Source organism: Magnolia sinica, chromosome 4 (genome assembly GCF_029962835.1).
Source record: "Magnolia sinica isolate HGM2019 chromosome 4, MsV1, whole genome shotgun sequence".
In the NCBI taxonomy this organism is placed as follows: domain Eukaryota; kingdom Viridiplantae; phylum Streptophyta; class Magnoliopsida; order Magnoliales; family Magnoliaceae; genus Magnolia; species Magnolia sinica.
In genome coordinates, this window is record NC_080576.1 from 107,866,065 (window position 1) to 107,884,636 (window position 18,572).

Here is an 18,572-nt window from a genome sequence, read left to right on the forward strand (position 1 = left end):
AGAAAACAGCGGGGAGAGTGATTCCCACCATTGAAAATATCCTAATGCCCACCATCATGTTTATTTGAAATCAAACCTGTTCAAAAGTTAAAAAAGACCTTAAATAAGGGAAAACATAAATATCAGATTCATCTAAAACGTTTGTGGCCTCTAGCAGTTTCTATTGGTGGGCGTCACCGTCCCACTGTATTCGTAAGGGTCTGTTTGGGCGGTGGGATTAGAAGGGACTAGGTGGGATGGGATTCATCGGGTCCCGTGCCAATTCCACTCCATGTTTGGGAAGAATGGAAGAGCTTGGAATTACATTAAATAGAATTGCATCAGGTCCTGTGCCAATTTCACTCAATGTTAGCAAGTTGTTATAGGTCCCACCATGATGTGTGGGCTATATCCACACTGTCCACCCATTTATCGAGATTATTATAGAGCATGGGCCAAAAAATCAGGTAAATCTAATGCTCAAGTGGACCCCACCATAAAAAGCAACAAGGATTGAATACTTACCGTTGAAAACTTCTTTGGAGCTACATGAGTTTTGGATCTACCTCATTTTTAGGACCATGCCATAAAATGAAGTTACAAAACAAATGAACAATTTAGATATAACACGTGTATTATTCTTAGTAATTTCAAATGATGGTGGGTATATCCATTCATTATACCACCATATTATCAACAAAGCAGGGCATTAATCTTATCCCATGGCAATAGGGGACAAGGGACAATCCCTGTCATGGGTAATAATTATGTTTTCTGAATCCCATCCCACTTGATCCCTTCTAATCCCACTGCCCAAACAGGCCCTAATGGGTCCACTAAAGCTTTGGATTTAACTCATTTTTTAGATATTGAAATAAAATGACCTCTCCAAATGAATGAAAGGCATTCTTTGCGGGGTCCACTAGAGCTTTGGATTTAACTCATTTTTTGGATATTGCACTGAAATGATCTTTCCGAATGCATGAAAGGTTTGGATATAAAACATACGTCATGGCGAGGCTTACAAAACTTGGTGACATCGCTTCAGTAGGTGTCTCCCTACTCAAACTGTCCGTAGCTAATCTGCGCCCCTCTACTCCTGTGCCCCCGTTACTGATTATGAAATTCTTGTTATGATCCTCGATCGAGGATATGTGTTGTGTAGTTACAAACTTACAGTATAATCGGAGCTGATTAGACCTCACCGAAGACGGTTGGACACTTACCATAGAGCTCACCTCGATGTATGTATTCTGCATCCACACCGTCCATCCATTTTATCAGATCGTTTTAAGAAATTGTACAAAAATATATGTTGCAGATCCAATTATCAAGTGGACCGTACCATAAGAAATAGCCATGATTGAACATCTTACCATTTAAAACTTCTTTGGCATATCTTGTTACTTAGATGCAGATAAGTTCACATGAGCATGAATGAAGCAAAAAAGGATATATCAGTTTGACCCAAAACTTCTATGGCTCAATAGCAATCTCTACCATTTCATATGATATGATAGTATGTTTGACCCAAAACTTATCTGGCTCAATAGAATTAACTTTAATCCAAAAGTATTTATGCATAGTATATTTACAGAGGTTTGAATTTAATTGCTAAATCAATTTTAATATCTATAATTAGTAAAAGTATATAATGTTTGACACAATGGATGTAATAAGCCTACTAAAATATGTACTTTACCCGAAAATGATGAAATTCCAAGTCTCAGATGGGTCCCAAGTACAAGATCACGGCCGAGTGACTAACCAATGATTTATAACCGTTGATTTACATGGACAATCTTCGAACGACATTGATCATCGTATTAAAGTAATTATAGTGATGCAATTGATAATCTAATTATTTGGGAATATCATTACTGGGCCATGTGTATTACTAGTCCAATGACACACATGTTACACATGCAACTTTTGAAAAGATTTTAGATGTAAATTGAGCTTTCATGTTAATTTCAAACCCCTCGTTGTTTGAGGGGATTTGAAACCCTAGTTACTTTATGGTGCCAGACAATAAGGGAATTTGAAACCCCTACAAATCCCCCTAAATCCATGATGCCAAACGACTCCTAATAGATTACATGGATATAAAATACATACATCAGACAACTCCTTGTGTGAGCCAGACCCTCACTTAATTGACCCCATGGATATGGTGCTCTGTGGGCCTACGATTTTATCCATCCAGTTCCATAATTATTTTAAGGACCATCCAAAACGGGAGGTGGATCCAAAATTTCTGATGAACCACACTATAGGAAAACGGCGATGATTGAATCACCGCCATTGGAACCTTCCTAGGCTCACCGTAATGTTTATTTGTTTAGAGTAACAGGAGATGCTTTAAGATCTTTTTTATGAAATTTTCATGATGTCTTTTCAATAATGGCATCACTCCACCATTAATAGCATCTTTTCATCACCATTTTGAATTCAAATGATACTCCATTTACCAAGAGGCATGAATATTCACCAACATTCACCAAAAGTCACAACCCTTTTTCTAAATTCTCTTTTATAAGGTAAAAAAATATTTTTAAAAATAATAATTATTTTTAAAAAATCCAACAGTTATGCCAATGTAATCAAAGATATCCCACCGAAAATACTTATCACTATAACGTGACTTAGCTGATACCCTAAAACAAGTGGTTTGGGTGGCATCGTTACCGTGGGATCCACCTTGATGCAGGCATTGTATATCTAAGCTATTTATCCGTTAATGTAGGCCCCACATGCCTCATCACTTCTCTCTTTCAAATGCATGATTAGTCAAATCCATAGAAAGTCATGCAATTTACTTCTTTACCCAAACACATACATTAGTTAGTCAAGATATAGTGAAAATCACTATCAATGTAATGGTAAACCGTGACTGCTTATTTGCAATACAATACCTTAAATAAAAGTAGGCACTTCTTCCCAAATGTTTCTTATAATGTGGCATACTTAAATTCCGAGTGATCATAATTTGTACATTGAGTGGTTGAAATTGAGCAGCATGTCTGATTAATGGGGTGGATGTTAACCTGATTAATGGGGTGAATCTCTATTGAGATGTGGAGCCACATTTGGGGTCGTGCACCCTGCTCGACCAGTTGTGGTTATGCAGATTCATTTCCAAATTTAATGTGGACTGCGGAAATTTGAGTCGCCTTTCAGAAGGGTGCAAAAGGGAAGTTGTCAAAACTATAAATTGAGGTCCCTAGGGCTATTCTAATGTAAAGGTGAATATTGAGAAATATTTCTAAAGTGTGGGCAAGGGATTTTCTATATGCTTTTAAGGGAAAGGTTAGTATATTGCCTTGTAATCTTCATTTTTCTTCATAATGGAAGTTTGCATCCGTGGTTTTACTCTTGTTGAGGTTTTTCCACGTATATCTTGTCTTGTGGTTTGTTTGGAATGCTTTGATTCTTCTTCTAGTTTATATTTATTCTTGTTTATCGTTTGTGGGTGAGACCTGAGATTGGATCTCAGTTCACTGCGTTGTTGAGGTGCTGCGCAACAACTGGTATCAGAGCTATTGGTTTAGTTCTATTGAGAGTGATGACAGAAGAAGGGAAGACTAGAATTGAGAAGTTTGATGGTTCAAACTTTGCCTTCTGGAAGATGCAGAAGGAGGATTATCTATACCAGAATGACCTCTATATTCCTCTAGGAGGAAAAGAGAATAAACCAAAAAAAATGATAGATGACGAGTGGTTTTTATTGGATCGGAAGGCATTAGGAATGATCCGACTCTCTTTGTCTAAGAGCGTCGCCTTCAATATATCCAAGATGAAAACTACAAAATAATTAATGGAAGCACTAGCCACCATATATGAAAAACCCTCTACGTCTAACAAGGTTCATCTTATGAAACAACTATTCAACATGAAGATGTTAGATGGTGGGAGCATGACTGAACATCTAAACGAGTTCAATACAGTCATGAGCCAGTTGGAATCCGTTGGCATTGTTTTTTAGAACGAGATCAGGGCGTTGTTGATCTTATCCAATTTGCCAGACAGTTGGGATGGTTTGGTGATTGCTGTGAGCAATTCTTCAGGGTCGACAAAGTTGAAATTTAATGATGTGGCCGGTCTAATTCTCAGCGAAGAATCTATAAGAAAGGCATCAGGAGTTTCAGGGGGATTCAGGGAATGCTCTAAACGTTGAAGGAATATGAAGATCACTGAACAAATGAGGCAATAAACACGGACATTCTAAGTCGAGGAAGAAGTCCAAGGGATCGAAAGATAAAGACGAGTGTTGGCATTACGGCAAGAAGGGGCATATGAAACGTGATTGCAGTGCGCTCAAGAAACAAGAAGAAAGCTCTAAAGCGAGAAGGATTCAGTGAATCTATCTGAGGAGAGTGACACAGAGGCATTGACATTGTCTCTTGATACAAAGAATGAGTCTTGAGTTATAGACTCGGGTGCTTCGTTTCATGCCACCTCATTCAAGGAAGTTCTGCGTAATTATGTGTCAGGTGACTTTGGGAGAGTCTACCTGGGTGATGATGAGCCGTGCAATATTGTTGAAAAGGGAAACGTTCATATAAATTAGAAAGACGGAACGACGTTGAAATTGAAGGATGTCAAACATGTACCGAGTTTAAGAAGGAATTTGATCTCAGTGGGGCAGTTGGGCGATACTGGTTATGTGACGACATTCACCAGTGATTCCTGGAAGATCACAAAAGGTGCATTGGTGATATCTCGAGGCAAAAAGGAAGACACTTTGTACATGACTTCAGGATCATATAGTTCACTCGCATTCACATCAACTGGAGTGAATGGGCAGTTATGACATCAGAAGTTGGGACATATGAGTGAGAAATGGATGAAAGTGTTATTGTTAAAAGGGAAGCTACCAGGGCCGAAATCTATTGACTTGGAGTTCTGCGAGGACTGCGTGTTTGGCAAGCAAAAGAGGGTAAACTTCAAGAAGACGAGACGCGCTCCAAAGACGCATCTATTGGAGCTTGTATACACTGATGTGTGGGGACCGGCACGGGTATCATCTTTTGGTGGCTCACGTTATTTTATTTCTTTTATTGATGATGCCAATAGATAACTGTGGATTTATTTCTTAAAGCACAAATCTGATGTATTTGATGTATTTAAGAAGTGAAAAGTTATGGTAGAAAACGAGACAGGTAGAACAGTAAAATGTCTCAGATCTGATAATGGGGGAGAGTACTGTGATAAGAGATTTGAGGAGTATTATGCAGGAAATGAAATCAATCATCAGAAAATGATTCCAGGGACACCGCAATAGAATGGTGTGGTTGAGTGTGTTAATAGGACCGTCCTTAAGTGCGCCAAGAGCATGAGGTTACATGCAAGGTTGCCCAAGACCTTTCGGGCAGATGCTGTGAATATTGCCGCATATCTCATCAATAGAAGTCCCTCAACACCATTGGATGGTGGGATACCAGAAGAAACGTAGACTGAAAAAGAAGTGAACCTTGCACATCTTAGAGTGTTCGGTTGCACTTCATATGTTCACATTGATACAGAGCACAGAAACAAGTTGGATGCGAAGTCCATGAGGTGCATGTTTATAGGCTACGGGTAGCATGATTTTAGATACAAGTTTTGGGATGCAGAAAATAAGAAAATCATCAGAAGCAAGGACATAATCTTCAATGAAAAAGTGATGCATAAGGACAATGTGCAAGAAAATAAGGCCGACGAGAAAGAATTCGTAGAGCTGGAAGAGTTACCGGACGCGTGTGTTACAATACCACAGGATGATCATGCATATGAGCATTATGAGGCAGAGCCACAGACACCGGTTGTGAGGAGGTCTACTCGGGAGAGGAAACCCACGGTCCGATACTCATTCTCCTTACATTATCTACTGCTGACAGATAATGGTGAACCAGAGTGTTTTGAAGAGGCATTATAGTCAAATACACGGGTTAAGTATGAGCAGGCCATGGATGATGAGATGAACTCTCTTGAGTCTAATCGTACATGGGAATTGGTCACTCTACCTAAGGGTAAGAAAACTCTTCATAACAAGTGGGTTTACAGACTAAAAGAGGAGCACGATGGTTCGAAACACTACAGAGCCAGATTGGTTGTGAAAGGGTTTCAACAAAAGGCATGTATTGATTTCACTGAAATATTTTCATCTATGGTGAAAATGTCTATGATTCGCATGGTTTTGAGTATAGTGGCTACAGAGGACTTACATCCAGAGTAGCTAGATGTTAAGACGGTCATTCTTCATGAGGACCTTGAAGAAGAGATATATATACATCAGCCGACAGGATACGTGGCACCAGGAAAGGAGAACAAGGTGTGTAAACTTAAAGAAAAGCTTATATGGCCTGAAGCAGGCCCCAAGGCAGTGGTACAAGAAGTTCGACAGTTTTATGTGGGGAAACGGTTTTAGGAGATGTTATGCAGACCACTATTGTTACTTGAAGAAGTTTGATATATCATACATCATCTTTCCTCTGTACGTTGATAATATGTTTGTGGCTGGTTCAAGCATGAAAGATATTTCAGATCTCAAAAGACCTGTCCAGAGAATTTGCCATGAAGGATTTATGAGTTGTAAAACAAATCCTGGGCATGAGGATAAAGTGTGATAGGGAAAACAAGAAACAGGTTTTCTCACAGGCAGAGTATATAGCCAGGGTACTTGATTGACTCAATATGGGAGGTGCTAAGTCAGTTAGTACTTCATTAGCCAACCACTTCAAGCTATCTAAAGAGCAAGGTGCAAAGATGCAGGAGGAACGTGATTACATGGCTAAAGTCTTATACGCGTCAGCTATTGGGAGTCTCATGTATGCTATGGTTAGCATGAGACCAGACATTGCTCAAACAGTGGAAGTTGTTAGCAGGTTCATGAACAACCCTGAGAAGGAACATTGGGAAGCTGTGAAGTGGATCTTTAGATACTTGGTAACTACTAAGGATGTAAGGTTGTGTTATGGTGGATCGAAAATCAAGCTACAAAGTTACGTGGATTCAAATTTGACAGGAGATATCAACAGTAGAAGAAGCACTATAGATTATGTCTTTACTCTGGATGTAAGGTTGTGTTATGGTGGATCGAAAATCAAGCTACAAAGTTACGTGGATTCAAATTTGACAGGAGATATCAACAGTAGAAGAAGCACTATAGATTATGTCTTTACTCTGGGTAGTACTGCAGTCAGTTGGGTCTCTCAGTTACAGAAAATAGAATCGATCAGTACGATAGAAACAGAATATGTTGCGGTTACAGAAGCGTGTAAGGAGATGGTGTGGATGTAAGGTTTCATGGAAGAGTTGGATAAGAAGCAAGCAGATTGTAAGCTATACAGTGACAGTCACAGTGCAATACACTTGGCTAAGAATTCAACATTTTATTCAAGGACCAAGCATATTGCCATCAGATATCACTTCATATGTTCGTTATTAGAAGATGAATCGATTGCTCTGGAAAAGATTCATACATGTGAGAATCCTGCGGATATGCTGACCAAGGCGGTCACACGGGAGAAGCTGAAGCTCTGTTCAGCTTTGATTGATTTTCAGGCTTGAAGACGAGGAGGTGGTGCACTCCGGATGCAGAAGATGAAGGTTTATAATGATGTATCTCCAGGTGGGAGATTGTTGAGATGTGGAGCCACATCTGGGGGCCGCACGACCGGTCGTGGCCCCTGCTCGACTGGTCGTGGACCCTGCTCGACCAGTCGTGGTTACGTAGATTCGTTTTCGGATTTGATGCGGACTGCGAAAATTTGAGTCGCCTTTCGCAAGGGTGTGAAAGGGAAGTTGTCAAAACTATAAATTGGGGTCCCTAGGGCTATTCTAGTGTAAAGGTGAATATTGAAAAATATTTATAAGATGTGGGTAAGGGATTTTCTATGTGCTTCCAAGGGAGAGGTTAGTATATTTCCTTATAATCTTCATTTTTCTTCATAGTGGAAGTTTGCATCCGTAGTTTTTTTACTCTTGTTGGGGTTTTTCCACGTATATCTTGTTTTGTGGTTTATTTGGAATGCTTTGATTCTTCTTCTAGTTTATCATTTGTGGGTGAGACCTGAGATTGGATCTCGGTTCACTGCGTTGTTGGGGCGCTGCGCAACAATCTCATGAAAGATCCACTCCCATGGGTTTTTTACTAGTGCCTATTTGATTTTCCTACTTATTAGAAAATATTTGGTAATTTGGTCATTATTACTTTTTATAATTATTTAATTTTGGAGAAAAAATTGTCTAAATTTTAATTGAATTTCATATGTTTTTATACACACAAAAACTATGGAGCCCACTGTAATAAATATGTTATATTCATGCCACTCATCTATTTCACAAGCTCATTTTAGGGAACGTATCCAGAAATGAGACAAATCCACAGCTCAAATGAACCAAACCACGTGAAAGAGTGATGCTAATGGACCTCAACAGTTGAAAGTTAATACCTTGCTAGAGCCCACACTTGTGTTTATTTGTCATCCAACCTGTTCATGAGATCCATAAATAAAGGAAAAACTTAAAAATCAAAATTCCAAAATTTCTATAACTTCTAAGAAGTTATCAATAATAGGCGTTCAATTCTCACTATTTTATGTGGTGTGGCTCACTTGAGATTAGACCAGTCTCATTTTTTTAATGGATGGACGGCATGGATATATTCTATACATCACGTTGGGTCCCACAATTTTTGTGCCAAAATGTCTTCCTACATACATTTTGTACCAATACATTGAATCTATTAATGTCTACTTTAGGGATGCGGATTGCTTCCTACCCCTGCCTGGACGGTAGGGCTTTGTGGGGCCCACCATAATGTAAGTGTTTTATCCACGACGTTCATCGCTTTTATAATATCATTTTAAGGTATAAACCTAAAAATGAAGCAGGTCTACGGTTATAGTGGACCACACCAAAAGGAAGCTACATTGGTAATGACACCCACCATTTCTAAAGGCCACCTTTATGTGTTTTTACCATACAACCTATTCATGAGGTCATGTAGACTTTGATGAAGTGAAAACACAAATATCAGCTTGATCCGAAACTTCTCCAGCTCCCAAGAAGTTTTTAATGGTGAATGTTTAATCCCTACTCTGTGGTCCACATAAGCCCTTGAACTATCTCATTTTTGATCTCATACCTTAAAATGATATGAGAAAAACGATGAACGGTGTGGATAAAACATTTACATCATGGTGGGTCCCACAGATCCGCAATCTGCATCCCTACTTTAGGTTAAGAGTGATAAATACAAGTGCAAGTGCATGTAATGATGGCTACTTTACAATATATTTATATTGTAATATAAAAATCAAACCTGAGGGATATCCAAGCTACAACAAAAATTTGAGCTTGGAAAGCAATAAAATAAGCTGAGCCTGACCGTTAATGATTCTATTCTAGGCTTTAGCTTTTCATAAAGTATAAATGTTGTTTGTGGTTGAAATTTCAACCATCCATTTTACTTTCTTAAGATGCCATCGACTTTATTTAAAATATCTTTAAATATCTCTTAAACACATAACATGAAGTTAAGTTGAAGAAGGCAAAATGTCTCCTCCATTAAAGGTCTATTTAGTACCTGGGCTTATATGGAATTAGGTGAGATGGAATTGCATTTGGTCATCCAGTGTTTGGGGAAGTGAGATAGAATTGCATTTGGTCTCATGCAGGGCTTGCATCGATTTTGAAATCTACTACACTTGCACGCCCCACATTGACGCATGTGTTTTATCCATGCCACCCATCCATACATGCCCTTTAAACATGACATTTTGGTTATAGAGAAGGTCAAAATACTGTGGCATTCCCAGACATGCAATTATTGTGCTATAGTGGTGTTAATCTTATCTAATACAATTCCATACGATTTAATCCCATGAACCAAATAGGCCCTAATCCAAATATAATATAGATGAATATGGTCAGTGTGAAGGTTAGAGAATGGGATCGTTGAGATTTTATACAATGGGTTGGAGTCTTAGGTCATGGTTTCCCCATGATGTGTCCCATCAGATCAACAGCCTTCAAGCATGCTATGGTCCCACATAAGGAAAAGAGAAGAAAGAGAGTGAAGCTAAGGATGCTATACATGTCCTTAGGTTGACTAATGACAAGAATAATACTCAGTTTGCAAAGCCTTATGGGTGCACCATGATGCGTGTTTTATCCATGCCGTGCATTCATTTTTCTAGGTCATTTTAGGTCATGAGCGAAAAAGATATGTCATATTTAAATCCCAGGTGGACCACACCACAGGAAACTGAGGGGATTCAATGTTGAAAACTTTTGAGGGGCTGTAGAAGTTTTGGATCAAGCTGACATTTGTGATTTCCCTTCATTCAGGTCCCTATGCCATTGTTAACAGGTTGGATAGCAAATAAACATGACGGTGGATCCTAGGAAGTTTTTAATGGTGGACATTCAATCCCCATTATTTTTCCATGGTGTGGTCCACCTAAGATTTGGTTCTGCCTCATTTTTGGGCTCATGCCCTAAAACGAGCTGAAAAATGGATGGACGGCATGGATAAAACACACATTATGGTGGGCCCATAGAACTTTGACACTAGCCAGTTGGCTGGTGCTGGGGTCACTAGCCAAACCGTACTGTGTATGACCATCTAAGCTAAAATACTCATGCATACACCCACTCTACGTGGCCTACATTTCAACCAATCCCAACCATCCAAATAGTGCATCAAACGTTGAATGGAGCAAGGTCCCAAAATTACATTAATTGAATGGTCCTTATCACTGATTGATGGATATTGGTTTGTTGATTTTGGGCCCTTTGATTGCTTCCAATTTAGCTGTCCATTTGATGACCACGATCAGAACTTTAAGATCATTCATTCATCATAAATTTCTACGAATTCGATTGACATACACATAAGCAACGAGTGGATGTGAGTAAAACCATGGATTCTCATAACCAGCCAGCATCTAAATAGGTTTGCTAGCCGTAAAAGCACCCTTTTAGATGACACATAAGCAGCGGAGATTAAATTCCTGCCGTTGAAAATTACTTGGGGGTGGGGTAAGAAGTTTTAGATCAAGCTAATATTTATGTTCTCCCTTCATACTGGTCTATGTAACTTTACGAACATGTTAGATGGCAAATAAACATCAATAAAGTTGTACACTTAAGCCTTCTATCTACCTCTTTTTTTGACTCATGCTTCCAAATAATCTTTTAAAATTGATGGACGGTGTGGATAAATCATATATATCATGATGGGTCCCACAGATCCCCTAACAAGACCGTCAGTCCTAAGCATGGGCCAACACACAATCCGTTCCAGCATGCATAGGGAGCAAATTAGGTGTGGTTCGGCCATGGCCTACATTGATGCGCATATTTTATATTTACATTGGCCATCCATTTTTCCATTTCATTTTAGGGGACGATATTATGAATTAAATAAATTCAATTCTCAAGTAAACCAAGCTATAAGAAAATAATGGTCATTGACCATTAAATACTTGTTTTGAGCCATGAAAATTTTAGATCAATGTATTAATTATTTTTTATTCATCTAAGTTTGTGTGACTTTATTAACAAGTTGAATGTTAGAATATTACATAAAAATTAGAGTGGACCTTAAGAAGCTTTTTATGGCGGGGTATTGCCCTGTATCCAGGGTTTTGTGTTGGAACTTAGGAAGGTTTTAATAATGGGGCATTCAATCACCACAATTTCCCATGATATTGTTGACTTGAGATTTAAATATGTTTCATTTTTAGACTCATGCACCAAAATGACATGAAAAATGAATGGAAATGGTTAATATAAAATACATACATCAAGGTAGGCCCCAGGTAAAGGCCTGCCCTCACCTAATCTGCCCCCTTATGTGGGATATCAGTACTATGGAAATGGAAGACCCCACCATAAAGATGGTGGAAATTAGACCGTTCTACTCATAAGGTCGGCCGCACCGTTGGAATCAATGGACAACGGATGCTCAGATTCAACATACAGATGCCCACATGAGTCCAGATCGTTTTCAATAAAGTTCGAGTTGAGCAACAAGGCCCATTATTCGAGCCCATTTATAAGGTCTGCGTGACTTATTGATCTGGACCTGGGCTTTCATTTGTCTAAAGGCCTAAATAGTATGGCCCACCTGGCTGGTGGAGCTTATCCACCGTTGATCGTGTTGAGTATTTGGGCTGGTGGGTCTAGCTAATCACCAGTGCATTTGTTGGGCTCATGTGGTCTGGGATAGAAGACCATAAGGCTGTACATGGACATTCTTCAGCTGGCCTCGCCTACTCGACACAGGGCACTTCAAATCCACACCGTCCACATACAGGCACCAACCGTAAGTTGGCCTAATGGTCATTTGTTTATTGAAATAGTTAAAATTGAATGTTGACCGGCCCGTTGTGGGGGACCTCTGTGCCGTCGATCACTAGGACCTCTACCTCCTGGTGGAGTAAACCTGTTGGATGGATTGGATGTCATGCACACATGTCTAGCATCTTGGAAATTTTCGTACTGAACCTCAGTACCTCCGGTCCTCCACGAGCGAGACCGTCAGAGGGCTGCATTAATCCGACCCACTACATTAATTCCGTCAAAAACGGTGGATTTAGGATGACTTGCGATTGGACAACCGTTTCCGTTAGTCCTACATGACTAACACGGCCAACTTAGCAAATCCTAACGCTGATCCAGACCCAAGAGAAGATTCGAGGATTAACTCCTCCTGGAGATACCCCAATCAGCCATATTAGATCTAGACCACGCATTGGTGGTATGCTAAATCTAGAACTATAGCATAATGTTTGTCTTACCGGGCTCGACGTCCATAGCGGATATTGAGCTAAGATAGTGCCTAGGATCATTCAACTTAAGCCCGTAAGATAAGTGCATGGGATATGTGAATGCCTGGAATGATAACACGAAATTTAAGTGAACTAAGCACACTTCATTCGATCACGAAGTTGTAACCTTTGGACTGTTGGATGATGACTAAATTTGCGGCAGGGACCAAGATTATTACCCTTCCCAAATCTGTATAGTTAGGGACCCGATTGACACTCGATGATCGCCGATCTGAGCTAGGGGCCTCCCAGTTGATCGACACACCTGATTATCAAATAGTTGTATCAAAACATAGATCATTTGGTGGAACATCTATTCCATGGTGTAGATTACCACATATACCTCCCATGGGACCCCATTGGTGCGAAACAACCCCCTTAGGGTTATTATGATAAACAAATAGCCATTATGGTCATTTGTGCACAACATGGCACTATAAATACCAGTTTATTTTACATCCCCTCCCCTTACATAAATTTGGAACCCTAGCTTTGAAAATTGAGAGAGAGAGAGAGAGAGAGAGAGAGAGAGAGAGAGAGAGAGAGAGGAGGTGAAAGTGGTGTGAGAGAATGATCAATCGGGAGAGGTTGTCATTCCCTCCTTTGGTCGTCGCCCATGTTGCAACCAAAACCCTTTTTAGATCCTCCCTGTAGCGATAAGGTACGATCTGACCCTTCCAAACTCTAGAGCAATTAGAAGGATTTCTCTAAAATCCTCATAGGCCCATTTTTAGTTGCTTAGGTCTCGACGATTTACCCTGAATCCCTAACCTTATGAGCACTGAGCTGGGTGAATCGTCGCAAAGGTGCACACAAATATCTCTATGTTACCTTCTATTGACCATTGGGGGTCTCGGTCAATGATTAGTTGCTTGTATATGAATTGTGTATGCTAATATGTTCACATTTTTTATTTGGTTATAATAAATGTTATGAGTTGCATTTGGATGCTCACATGTTTGATAAAATATCTAAGTGGTAGAATGTGTTGCTTTGTCGATGTTCGCATGTTTGATTTAATGCTTAAATGATTATACTAAGGTTTCATATATAAATATGGTTTCATATAGTATGGCCCACCAGAGTTTCATATATAAGTGATATTAGGTGACCTATTAAACACATGGCATGGATGTACATCACATATCACAGTGGGGCCCACAAAGCTCAACATAATGGGAATCTCCGTGAGGTTTATTAAGTTTATAAATACATGCATAGAATTTCATAATACATACAATTCTATTCCTAAAAGCATATGGCAAGGTTGGATGCATCTAGAGGTGTACACGAACCGAGCTAGCTCGGCTAGCTTGCTTGACTCGACTAATAAAAGCTCAATTCAACTCGTTTTGAAGCTATGTTTGAGCTGAGTCGAGTCGATTTTTCAAGCTTGAAAATGAGTTCAAGCCGAGTTTGAGCTGGCCCCAGCTTGACTCGACTTGGATTGAACCTAGCTTGAATCGAACTTGGATTGAACCAGTTCGGTGGCTCAGCTACTTTGATATTGATGTTGCTCACTAAGTGTTTGATGAAATGACTTAAAGAAGTATGATGTATGTATATGAAACCAACATCCTTTTTTTCTTAATTTTTATGTTGATTAGAAGGTGTTTGATAAAATACCCATAAAATCATTGCTGTTGTCTCAAATACGGTGAGATTTTGAAGGTACAATCAAGGCGTTTGTGAAAATGCTGCAATGGCGAACTTAGCTCGATCGTGGCTCGAATTGACCCGAGCTGCTGACCAAACTGAGCTGAGTTGGCCTGTTAGGCTCGAGGACCGAGCCGAGCTGAGTTCGAGCTGAGGTCAGCTAGTGGCTGAGTCTAGTTGAGCTGAGGCTAGCTCGACTGAGTTGGACTCGCTGTACACCCCTGGATGCATTGAAAAGATGGTACAGGTGCTTCCTCTCTATTTTTAGAGAAGAATTTTGATACTCTGTGAGACTATGATAGATTATACACATGCATTTATAAGTTTTATTTAAAATTTGCATACAATGGTATACAATTATCTAAATTAAACCGCTCCAATTATGAATCACAATTTGAATTTACCACTGACCAAAAAATAAGCTTATTTGATTATCTGATCATCAGATTGACTGACATTTATTGAACGGTTAAAATAATAAGAAAAATTCAATTATCCTAATTCAACATGAAAGTATCCACGGTTCAGATGACTTAGGAGTGCCTGTATATAAAGTGTCACACTCTGTAGGAGTATTAAATAACTCGTAGATGGTTATGCCTGGGTACTCATTACTTAGGACAGACACAGGGATTTTGCATGGACGAGGATTCCTTGGGAAAGCCTTTGGAAGGAACTTCCCATCACTGTAAGTTAGATGGGCCCACCGTGATGTTTATATGCCATCCATACCGTTCGTAAGGTCATTCCTACCGGATGAACTGAAAATATATATAAAAAACAAACCTTGATCTATTTATTTTTTTGGCCCCACGAGTGTTTCAACGGTGTAGATTCAATCCTGTCGTGTGGCCCATTTGAGTTTTGGATTTGCATAATTTTTTAGCCCATGTCCTTAAAATGATCTGGAAAATCGGATGGATAGGAAGGATTTCCCAGGAACATCACGGTGGGCCCATCTAGCTTCCCGTCGCAGGAAGTTCCTGGAAAGGCAGGGAATCCGCGTCCATTTTGCATGACTTAAATTGTGACACGTGTACGGTGGATAGGGCCAGTCCCTCTCCTCCCCTGCCGATAAATAGAAGTCATGGGCGCAAACGTATTACTCGCTCAAGAACGTTGGTTTTGGTCTTGAAAGCTTAGCCGCTCGTTTTATTCATTTGCTGCATTTTCTTTCCTTTCTTGGAAAAAAATGTCTTGCTGTGGTGGAAACTGCGGATGTGGATCTGCCTGCAAGTGCGGCTCTGGTTGTGGAGGGTACAAAATCTACCGTAGACCCTTATGTATTTTGTAGTTTAAATGTTGGATAATTATATTTTACCCTTTCTTCTTCTTCTTGTTTTTTTTTCGTAATTTTCATGGTATGGATTGATGAGTATTGGGTTTTCAGAAAAATGTTTATATGTTTTCTCGATTTTTTTGGATAGAATTTTAATTTTTGTAATTTGTAGGATATTGGTCGGTCTTCTTCTTCTTTTTTCCTTGTGTTGGTTGGCTTTGCATGTGATTTTAGCAAGTGGGTCCTTTTCATGGATGGCCATGGTTAAAATTTCATTCAAAACAGATTTCTGTGCGTCAAATGGACCGTAGAAAGAAATGGATGGTTAGGATTGTTCTTTTTAGCATGGTCTTTGAACCATGGGCCATCTGAAGCAGAGGCCACTAGTAATTAGATGGACGGTCCTGATCCACTTTCTTTGATTTTTATTTAAAAAATGTTTTTTTTAAAAAAAATACTTGTTAAGAGATTAGATATTTATATTTACACCCACCTAATTGACTTGTGTACACCCATTTTCTATTTTGGGAACTGAAAAAATAGAAAAGTATAGTCTGTCAATTCCAAAAATGGTAAGTGGGTGTGTGCAAATCAGAAAGGGTTGGTGTAAATATTTCTATATTTTTCCTAACATTTGTATTTTAATTTTGGCAGATGCAAGATGTATCCTGATTTCTCTTTCTCCGGAGAAACCACCACCACTGAGACTATGATTGTTGGGGTCGCTCCTCAGAAGGGGTCTCTCTCTCTCTCTCTCTCTCCCTCTCTCCCTCTCCCAATAGAATAACAAAAGGAAAATTGTCATTTCCACCCCCAGAAATTGATAATTTCACTCCAAAATGGAGGAGTATTCATCTTCATTTTTTGAAGAGGGGGTAGTGTGCACTATGAAGAGAAAAGAAGAAGATGGAATTGACATTTCCACCCCACAAATTGATAGTTCCATCCCATTAAGGATAGTACGTTCAGATTGCATGGAAAATGAGGGCTGTCAATGGGTCGGGTATTGGACCCTTGCCCTGAGCTTGCAGGTTTCGGGTCTTGCCAGGTCTAGTTACCCTCTTTGGATCCAGGTTTCTAGTTGGTTCAGGTCAAATAAGAGCAGTTTTTTGGTGGGCCAGTTGATGGATGGCTTTAAATCATACATGCATGTGCCACTTTGACACGTGCCATATCTTGCAAATGGCCTCCGTTGTCATCAATGAAATTTGCTTAACCCGAAATGGACCCGACTTGATCTGACCCAATCCATCTTGTTGGATCTAGTTCATAGACCCGATTCCGAGATGCAAACCGACTCTAAAGTCGGGTCGGGTCCGTGGGAGACCAGTACACGCTGACAACCTTATCAGGAAAAAAAATAAAAATCTATTTCATGGGTGGAACTCTTGCTTCTTATTTCATTGATCTCATGGTATGCATTGATATTTGCAGATACTTTGAAGGGTCTGAGATGAATGCTGGATCCGAGAATGGAGGCTGCAAATGCGGTTCTAACTGCACCTGTGACCCATGCACCTGCAAATGAGAGGCTCAATTGTTTGAAATAATCTCGTATGGGTCTGTTATGTTAGTATCTTAGGACTTCAAAATGTTAACTGGAGAATAAGTGGGCTATGGCTCTCGTGATGTAAGCACAGCCTTTCGTTTGGTCGACCATGTCCCTCAATCCTCATCACTGGAGTTTTTGTTTGTCCTGTCTGTTTCTTGTATGAAATATCAGTATTAGCAGCTTTTGTGTCTTGTGATGGATGTGGTTGGTTTGCATTTATTTTCTTGGTTTGATTATTGGTGCCCAATATTTGACGCAATTTGGACGGCTCCCCTTAACCCAAAGCTTAATGGGGCCCACCGTGATGCTTGTGTTATAACTACTCCATCCATCCTTTTCGGGGCGTGGATTGGCAACCACCCCTGCCTGTACCAAGCTCGGCATAGGCTGGGTCTATGAGGGGCCCACTGTGATATCTGGTTATCATAGACACCATCTATCCATTTCCCCATATCATTTTAGGGTATAAGCCAGAAGAGTCGGCTCTTGTAAGAAATCCTTTGTGTAGGATCCTCAGAAAAGCAAATCCAAAACATTAGGACACGAGGCATCACGACAGAAAAGTGCACAGGAAAATGCCCACTGTTGAAACCTTTCAACTCTCTACCATGATGTTTATGTATCATACAAACACTTCATATGATTATATCCATGACCTATTGAGATTGAGTCCAAAAGGTAATTTCCATTGAGAACTTTTGTAGCCCAAAGAACCTTCAATTCCCACATTCTGTTGTTGCATGGTTCACCCAAGTTTTGGATCTGCCTATTTTTTAGCCTATGTCCTAACATGAGCTAGAAAAGAAGATGGAGGGTGTGGACTTCTCACAAACATTAGAGTGATATGGCTAATATTTTGAGCTCATGTCCTAACATGATTCACGAAAGGGGATGGACGGTGTGGATTTTTGTTTCTCACAAAGAGTAATCAAACTAAAATGCTTGATCCTATATCTATTGGGTAGCAGGTCAAGCTTAGACTTGTAAGTAAAAGAGTGAAATTGTCACGATCCAAAATTCAAGCACCGATTGTGCATCCCAGGCCCAAGTTTCATATGGCGACTTCTATACTAAGTGTACTTCATCTAATAAAAATGTAGTTTATTAAGGGCCCGTTTGGCCGGGTGGATTGAAAGGGATTGAATGGTATTAGGGTGGATGGCATGGATTTCGAGGTAATAATGGTGTTGCCAGTGGATTGTCTTGAGATACATGGGATTGCTACTGCCCTGGATTGCTATATCTACTCTGTTTGGCACGCCTGGCGAATCTTGGGATTAAACCT

The 18,572-nt window shown here is 39.8% G+C and overlaps 1 protein-coding gene across 1 annotated transcript; it reads left to right on the top strand.

The window, feature by feature from the left end:
- The first annotated feature begins 15,555 nt into the window (after positions 1-15,555).
- Positions 15,556-17,424, top strand: LOC131243715 (metallothionein-like protein type 2). The gene is made up of 3 exons (XM_058243238.1): positions 15,556-15,713; positions 16,390-16,473; positions 17,170-17,424. The coding sequence occupies exons 1-3, from the start codon at positions 15,649-15,651 to the stop codon at positions 17,261-17,263; spliced, it is 243 nt and encodes an 80-aa protein (XP_058099221.1). The 5' UTR covers positions 15,556-15,648; the 3' UTR covers positions 17,264-17,424.
- The last annotated feature ends 1,148 nt before the right edge of the window (positions 17,425-18,572 follow it).